Genomic DNA, 8,575 nt, shown 5'->3' with positions numbered 1-8,575 from the left:
TTTAGACCTCTCATTGGCTGTTCCTTATAGTAGTTACTTGGGGTTGTTTGGATTCAGAACAGTTCCCATTTCTGCCAAGGAGTGGGTGACGTGGGCGGCCTGTGTGTCCCTCTGAAGGGTGGTGGCCTTGCCTCCTCCAACGCCAGGCCTAGTTTGGGCCTGTAGTTTCGCTCGGGGAGGGAGGCTGGGCCGTTCGTGGGCCCAGAGAGAGACGTCTCTGCCTTGGCATGTACCTCGGAGTCAACAGGCCTGATAAACAGCCCACTTCCCGGGGCCAGCGAGGAACAAAGCCCCTGGCTGCTACGGGATCTGTCTCCCCACCCCCCCCCCCCTTCCTGAAACAGCTGTTTATTCTTTTGACAGGAGTTGGAACACAGCACCTTCCCCTTCCTCCCGGCCCTGCCTCCTTCTGCAGAGCGGAGCTCAATAGAACTTTGTTGTTCTGCCTTTTACTCTGCGGGGAGAGAAGCAGACGATGAGGTATGTCGAGATGCTGGAATGATTTACTTCTGCCTTGTCGGGGTCCATGGGGGAGTTGTGAGCAGGGTCTGACAGGGAGGAACCTCGTCTCCCCTGCCCCTCTTGCTGGTGCCCTCAGTAGTTCTGGAAGAAGACAAAGTCCTTCTCTCCCCCGTCTAGAAGCAGGAGCTGGTGGGATGCTGGCTCAGAGGTTTCACTGTAAGTTCTGCTTTATTTTGCTCCCCCCCCCCGGCAGGACCTCACGGGGCTGTGGCTGGCTGGTGTGGCCACGGCCTGGGGTTTTCTCTACAGGATTCAGAGTGACAATGCGGAGGCAGGAGGGCTCTGGGCTGACGTTGAGGCAGAGCCCCCTCAGGGCAGTGCAGACACTTCGTTTACCTTATTTCTCTTGGAAAAAAACCCTTGCACAGTAACTCCGGAGCCAGGCAGTAAGGAAAAGCTGGCTGGATACAGGCTTCAGATTTCCTGGAGGGGATTCAAGAAAAGTCACCACAAGATGGACTTCAGAGAACAGGTTGTTCCGTTTGTGATGGCTGGAGCGACAATTAGCTGTGTATTTAGTCTGAGACCTGACTCTTTGTTTCCTCCGTCTGTGTTTACTCTGACCCTCATAATGGAAAACATCACTGGAAGCAGCTTTCTACATATCTATTTTTTTTCCCCACAAATTGCACCATGTTTCTTCCAATGGGGAGCTCTTCCCTGTGATGCCCACCATTTTAGCAGGGGGTGCGGAGAAAGTGGCACTCCCCTCCGGAACCCCCCCAGCACCACCCCCTTCCAAGAGCTGGGCCTGCGAGGCCAAGGGTCTGCTTTTCAAAGTCAGCGCCGCCCCTCCCCCCGGTTCTTCTGGGTGAACGCAGTAACCTCAATCTGTGTTAAACCTCAGTCTCCACCACCAAAAGCCACGACTCTGGACTCTGGCCGTGACGAGGGATGAACAAGGGGGGCGGGGGGCGAGGAAGGCCCCAGCCGACACACAGCAGGCGCCTGCCGAGGCTCAAGCTGGTCCGGGGAAGCTAGCCCCTCAGCGAGTCTAGCCTGTGAGTGGCCAGCTTGGGGTCAGTTGTGACCCAAGCGACTCTCACGTGATAATCAAGAAAGGCAAAATGAGAGGATGTGCCAGAGAGGCCCAGGTGATTAGTCCACGGGTGAGCCTTCATGCTTATTGAGAAAAGAGTGTTCACAAGGGTGGGCACTGAAGCCCAGCTCCCGGGACCAGAATCCCATCTCCACCGAGTTATGCTGTGTGACATTGGGCATGTTACTTAATCTTTCTGAGCCTCTATTTCCTTATCTTTTTTTAAAACTTGTTTTTAATGTTTCTTTATTTTCGAGAGAGACAGAGTGTGAGCAGGGGAGGGGCACAGAGAGAGGGAGGCACAGAATCCGAAGCAGGCTCCAGGCTCCGAGCTGTCAGCAACAGAGCCTGACATGGGGCTTGAACTCACGGACCACGAGATCATGACCTGAGCTGAAGTCGGACGCGTAACCGACTGAGCCACCCAGGCGCCCCTCTGTTTTCCTATCTTTAAAACGGGGATGACACTAGAGTAACTTCACAGGGTAACCGTGGGGCTTAGCGGAGAGACTACTGGGAAAACATTTGGCCCGGGGCCTGGCCTAGTTCCTCTGGGGAGCGTCCAAGGGCCTGACGTTTATTCCGTTTTCAGAGCCGTCTTCAAGAGACAGAAGGCAGAGCTGCACCCACAGTATTAGGCATGGAAGTGAATACTAGGATATGAGAAGAGATACCACAGCAAATAACAAAAACTGACAAATACTTCAAACAGGAAAAGACCCAGGAAAACGACATCATAATAAAATGACGTGAAAACACTATAAAAACCATTAGTAGTGCTTAGCTGTCTAATGCACCTGTCATCGTTTGGCTGCATAGTCTTGGATGGCCTCTTTGTGTTAGGATGATTCTGCAGTATCATTTTCAATAGAGACCAAAGGGAGACGAATCCGTCTGGCCTCTGGCCTGGTGAATCGACCTTCCTTCTTATCACTGAGACTTTAGAAATGTCTCTTCCAGCTTCACAACTTAGTGTTGGTGGTGCCGCATCTGTAAATCTTTCGGCTGTTTCTCACCCAGAGAACCCAGCTCTTTGATCCTAGATGGGGCAGGGGTCAGGCACAAGGTGGCCCCTGAGCGGGGCACAGAGCAGCATGGGGTTCGAGCCCTTCCTCTTGGGACCCAAGGGGGGCGCTCCTGGGTGCCCAACAGGGCGCCTGTGGGGCAGGTTGTTACTGGGACCCAGGTGGGCGGGCAGGTAGTGGGTTCAGTCCCCCGGCCCCACCTGCAGCCCCAGGACAGGCCCCAAGGCTGGAATGATCCCCTCAGACAGCGGCAGCACTCTTTGCCTCTAGGAGGCCTTCCTGAGCCACCCCCCACCCGCAACAGAAGGTCAGGCCCCGGCTCGCAAGGGGGCAGGATGCCCAGGCTTCATCAGCTTCTGACTAAGTCAGCCTCGGCGCTCAACACATGCGGGTTGGTGCTCCCGCCATGCTGTCATCGCGTCAAGGAATCCACACGGGCCACGGCACCAGGAGCTCCCGGTGGGTCTCAGTGAACCGCCTTCGTAAGCCGAGACTTCCAGCTCTCTGCTTGATTTCTCTTTCACGTCCCGGGTCCATCGACGGAAAGCCCGTCGTGGGAAGTTAAGTCCACAGAACTGGTTTCACAGATGGGGAGACCGAGGCCAGAGAAACTCGTGATCCTGGGTTACAAAGCCGGCTTTGTGGAGGGGCTGGGGCTGACCCGTAGGTCCGCTACACCTACGAACCTCCCCTTCCTCGCCTGCCCGCCTGCCTCGAGCACCAGGCAGGGGGGGCAGACGCGATGAGCAGCTGGGTCCCAGGCTGCAGACAGTGGGGAGGGAGCGCTGAGGACAGTCACAGTTCGCGGTGGGGGGTGGGCTCACCCTTGACTCTTCTGGGGGACCCAGACTCCCTCAGGTATAGCACGGCTCTGCTCTAGAGCACGCATTTTAGAAACTCTCCCATTAGAAAGCATCAGTGTCCTGACGGCTGCCAGGTGTGGAGCATTTGCTGACCACCAGGCACCATGTGCTTCATATACACGATCTCCTTCAGTCCTTTCTAGAACCCCGGAGGAGGGTGTTTCAAGCTCCATTTTGTATATGTAACTAGGGGCTCAGACTACTCACCCAAGGCAGACATCCAGGACCGCTGACTCCAGAATCTCAGTGCTGGTCTAGTTTCCTCCCAGGTCTGAGCGTCCCCGAGGGGGGGTGTGGAGAACTCCAGTTCCGTCCAAGGTCATGAACACCCAGTTGGTGCCTGTGCCCCTCCCCTGTCCCCTTACCTGAGTTGTGTTCTTGTGCAACACTTGTCACTACCTGACCTGGATCCTTTTGAGTCTCTTGACTTCAGTGCAATATTCCAGAAGCTACTAGGCTCGCAGAAGCAGCTTCGAAGGGAGGAGGGCTTGGGTTCCCTGGGCCGGGGGAGGAATCGGAGGCAGACAGGAGGATTTGTTAACCTGTGGGAAGGTTTGCTTTCCTCCAGCACTGCTTTCTCCCTGCCCAATTCCCGTTCTCCCGAAATAATGGCTTTTCCAGAGCTTCTGAGTGCTCTGTTGTTCAGCTGAGACGTTTACCTTTTCCCCTGACACAAGATGGAGAAAACATGGTTCACCAGAATTCCTTTCAGAGAGGAATTCAGTTTGGAAGGAATACCTTGACTTAGCCCAGTTGGGGTGTAATTCTGAGATTCTCTGAAGGGTGCGTGTGTGTGTGGTTGTTGTTGGGGTGGGGGGCACAGGATGGGGTGGGTACGGAAGAATTAATTTATGGGTCACACTTCACGTGGGAGCCGTTGTGAGGGTCGCTGTCTAGGATTGGCCCTGGGGCAGCCCGTGCCTGGGGTAGGACAGACTTAGGGAAAAATCACAAGTGTGACAAGAAGGCCTGGGAGGTGGGGGGGGGGGGGTGGATTCTGGCAGAACTGGCTAAATCTTGGGAAAGGAGGCACCCAGGTGACCTAGACCTACACTCTCCCGTGTGAGACGTGGTGTCAGTTTTCAGCAGGTCCCAGTTCGGTGCTCTACCCCTTACACGAAGGAATGTAGAAGCCATCCCACATTTCCTGCTTGGTGGGACAGATAGCCAACCACCAATTTTCAGAATTATACAGTTTTGAAAATTCTGAGACAGAAACATAAGGGAAGGACTTTTAGACCGTGCTGACTGCCAAATGCCTCACTTGTGTCCAGAGAGAGAAATGAAAATGTTTTAAAAGCTCTGTTGGCCACCCTGCCAACCCTTCCTTCCCTGGGGACTTGGATTCCAGATCCCAGGAAGCATGGATACACCCATTTCTAGTGGCTTGCTAAAACACGCAGTATTGGGTGGGGGGTGGGGGGGGTGGCGCCCGGGTGACTCAGTCGGTTGAGCGTCCGACTCTTGGTTTCGGCTCAGGTCATGATCTCACAGGTTCGTGAGTTCGAGCCCTGCATCAGGCTCTGTGCTGACAGCGTGGAGCCAGCTTGGGATGCTCCCTCTTTCTCTCTCTCTGCCCCTCCCCCGCTCGCTCTCTCTGTCTCTCTCAGAATAAAGAAAGTTAACAAACAACAACAAAAAGAGACCCGGTATTGGCTCACCCACCTGGCCTCCAGGCGTAAGTCTCCAGCAAAACATAAGCAGGTTCAAGCGATCTCCAGAAAGATATGGGCTTCGAGAGTTGCCTCTGATGCTAGTTTCTGGAATTAAAAAGTTATGCGCATACTGGGAGAGGGGGTTGGGAGGTGTGTCTGATTTGGGCGCTGCCCAGCGTGTCATTGTTCTCCACGCCGGGAGTTGGGGTGTTCCTCGGTTTAGCGTTCAGTTTCTTCCACCGGGAAGCAGTTGGCATTGGATCCTCAGCAGGTGACATTGATAAAGCTCAGGATGCAACGTTGTCACCTCCTCCGCACACACAGGTATTGTAGCAGGACTGTAACAGGGCCCTGGGCTCGATCGGAGAAACTCCGGGTGCCTCCCGCTTCCCAGGAGCTCTTAATCAGGCTGTGGCACCGAACAGATGGATAAACCGTTACAGTCCCCGATCTGCATTTATTTGCACCTCGTTGTTTAACACGTTCTTACTCCTTTTCCTCATATACGTTTTGAGCTCTTACCGAGTACCAGGCACCGTGCTGTCCCGTTGGAGCCTCCCAACAGCCCATGTTATGGACACCGGTAACCAGAACTAGCATTTTGGGGCTCATGTATATAGTGTGAGGCGCAATGTGAAGCATTTTGTGGACGTTACCTCTTGCGATCATCACCACTTCCGTCCCCGTTTTAGAGATGAAGGAACCAATTCAGTTAGCGATCCACAATCCCTTTTCTGAAACTCTGGGGCCAGGTATGTTGGGATTCAGAATTTTGGGGGGCGCAGATAATATGTCGTGTATTATGGAACGCCCATAATTGTGTATTATGCTGCACGACGTAATGAAATCCATCAATATTTCTGCAAAGAAACATGTAAACAGCATCACCAAGTGGGATAAAGATTATAAATAGCCTCATATCAGTTAGGATCTTGGTGCCAAATAAATTATAAAAAGGCCTTTGGTCCTCGGAGCTTTCTGGAGCTGTGGATGAGGACCCGAGGACCTGCCCCATGTTCAAGGTCTTCCAGCTCTGTGTGTATGAGGGCTGGCACCCAAATCCACCCCTCTCTGGGAGTGAAGACATCTCATCATTATGACGGGTGGGCACAGTCCCGATCTAGATCTGTTTGCTCCCAAGTGTGGGACTTGCCTTGCACTTCTCGTCCTTTTGCCTTCTGTCTTCATCCCTTGGGAAGCTTTAGTCACCTCCCCAGCAAGGTCTTCCCTCACCGCCCAAATTAAAGTACTTTGCAACCTGTCGTTCTCCACCTGGCACCCAGCCCCTCTCCAACCATGACTTCATGCAGCGATCAAGACATATTTAAGTACCCACTGTGCACTGATTGATTGATTGATTGATTGATTGTGGATGTGGTGGGGAAAAGCCGGATGGGGCTGAGAATGGGAGAGCCTAGACTTTAAGGGACCAGGGCTGTCTTCCCCTCCGAGGATGGGGCCTGTGGTCAGTATGTCAACGGCAGCAGAGCCAGGGAAAGGATGGTTTCCCATAATCTGGGTCAGGAGGCAGCGAGGGTCCATGGGAACGGTTTCTAGCTACACCCTCGCCCACCCACATCCATGGCGGACCGGGATCAGTTGCAATACCTTCCCTCTCAGCACCAGAGTGACCTAAGCCCCCTTCCCACCCGGGCGGCCCTGCCAACTCTTTGAATTACTACTTTGCCATTGAGCTAGCTAATGGCACTCCTTCGCGCTAGCTAAATATTTATGAGCTTTTCCTCTCTGAAGGTGGCAGCCTTTCTTAGAAAACCATGCCTCACTTTGTGTTTATTTAATCTGCTTTTTCCTTTCTCCTTATTTTTTTTTTTTTTTTTGTCTCCCCAGGAGAAAATAATGAATGTCAAAGGAAAAGTGATTCTGTCAATGCTGGTTGTCTCGACTGTAATTGTTGTGTTTTGGGAATATATCAACAGGTAATTGTGGAGTGTGACACCCACCTTGGACTTGAGTCTCCTCTTGTCAGCCACGTGACCAGGTTGAAATTAAAACTGAGATTAACAATGAAGAAGAGATTCCACCCTTCCTGTATCCCTGAGCCCTGGACTATATTTAAAATCATTAGATCGACAAGTACCTTCTGGCTAATTAATCCCCTTCCTTCCTGTCACATTCCTAATGTCTTGACTTTTGTACCTTTGCTGTTCTGGGTGGGTTATGTGCAGAAACAGCGAGGCCATCCTAAGCCCAAATGTGACTTTCATCATTGGTATGACGAGCTGTGGAAATTACCTTAAGAAATTTCAGACAGGAATGTCATGAGAAATCCACCCCACATCTTCCAATTCTAAGATATTTTCAGAGTTGAAAGGCATAACTTAAGTTGTTGACTTTCGCTATACGATCCACTCTGAGCGGCTAGTGATTCATTTGTGCCTGGCTAACATGCTTGGGTGTCTTGTCTTGTTTTGTTTTGTTTTGTAACTCTGGAAGGCAAAATGAATGAAACACTTCTGAGTTTTCAAATGCATCAGTGGATTCCCCCCCAAATATGCGTGCTTCTGTGCTTTTGGAAAATCCAGCGTCTCAGAGATTCCAGCTGGAGAGGCTCCTGACAGAAAGTAGTCTGTGCAAACAGCTACAAAAATGCATGATCCCTTTGACTAGGAGGCACTTTATCCAAGAAGTCCACAACACAATTCTGGGCGGGGGAGCTGTCCTGACACCACTAATATTTTCATGATGAAGCCCGTTAGTAGCCCCGAAGTTAAAGGTGACAGCCTGGATTAACAGTTAAATTCCTTCTGCTCTTAAAGCTTAAGCCTGCAGGACCATCTTGGCTACTAAAAAAAGGGATCTGTACCTTTAAGTACATCAGTAGAAGGAAGACTCCAGAGCGTGGGAGCTGTTACTCCCGGGAGTGCAGAGTAGATCTAACCCCTTCTGGAGCGTTATTCTGTTTCATTCTGAACAACTCATTTTAACAAAATCGAGACAAGCTAGGGTGTGGTCAAGTTCAAGGAGTCTACAAACCCCGTCTGTCTTTTGAATTGAGGAAACTGGACATACTTAGTCCTGAGGCAAGGTAATTCAGAGTCAGGTGCAGGGACCCTGGGATCCCTTGGGTACTTGAGGGCAGAGGAAATATCTTGTCTGGAGTCTGGAGCTGGGCTGCCTGGAACTGGTTCTGTGACACCATTCACCTCCTCTGTGGCCCTGGGCAAGTTACTCAGCAACTCTGTTCCTCAGTTTCCCTCTCTTTAAAAATGAGGGGATAATAATAGTACCTGCTTCACAGGTACCTCATTGGGAGGATTCAGTAAGTTATTGTATATAAAACATTTAGGGCAATGCCTGGGAGTTAATAAGCACTTAGTGAATGCTAGCTGCCATCCTCTCCCTCCTCCTCTTCCTCCTCCTGCCCCTCCTTCTCCTCCTCCTCTTCCTCTCCCTGCCCCTCCTTCTCCTCCTCTCCCTCCTCCTTCTTCTCCTCCTTCTCCTCCTTCTCCT

At 51.9% G+C, this 8,575-nt stretch overlaps 1 protein-coding gene across 4 annotated transcripts in view; it reads left to right on the top strand.

Moving 5' to 3' along the window:
• The window catches only part of GGTA1 (glycoprotein alpha-galactosyltransferase 1 (inactive)), a 55,961-nt gene that overhangs the window by 27,661 nt on the left and 19,725 nt on the right, over nt 1-8,575 (top strand). For 2 of the 4 annotated variants that reach the window (XM_040482168.1, XM_040482166.1), the window contains exons 2-3: nt 364-480; nt 6,953-7,041. In XM_040482168.1, the coding sequence (XP_040338102.1) occupies nt 6,962-7,041 (80 nt within the window). In that variant the 5' untranslated portion in view covers nt 364-480; nt 6,953-6,961. Of the gene's footprint in view, nt 1-363; nt 481-536; nt 679-6,952; nt 7,042-8,575 lie in introns of those variants that run through there. The other 2 variants (XM_040482170.1, XM_040482167.1) reach the window with 2 other exon arrangements.

This window comes from Herpailurus yagouaroundi, unplaced genomic scaffold (genome assembly GCF_014898765.1).
Source record: "Herpailurus yagouaroundi ecotype Mexico unplaced genomic scaffold, PumYag 160, whole genome shotgun sequence".
NCBI classification, from domain to species: Eukaryota; Metazoa; Chordata; class Mammalia; order Carnivora; family Felidae; genus Herpailurus; species Herpailurus yagouaroundi.
Note: the sequence above shows the minus strand (reverse complement) of the source record. Positions and strands in the feature narration are given on the sequence as shown.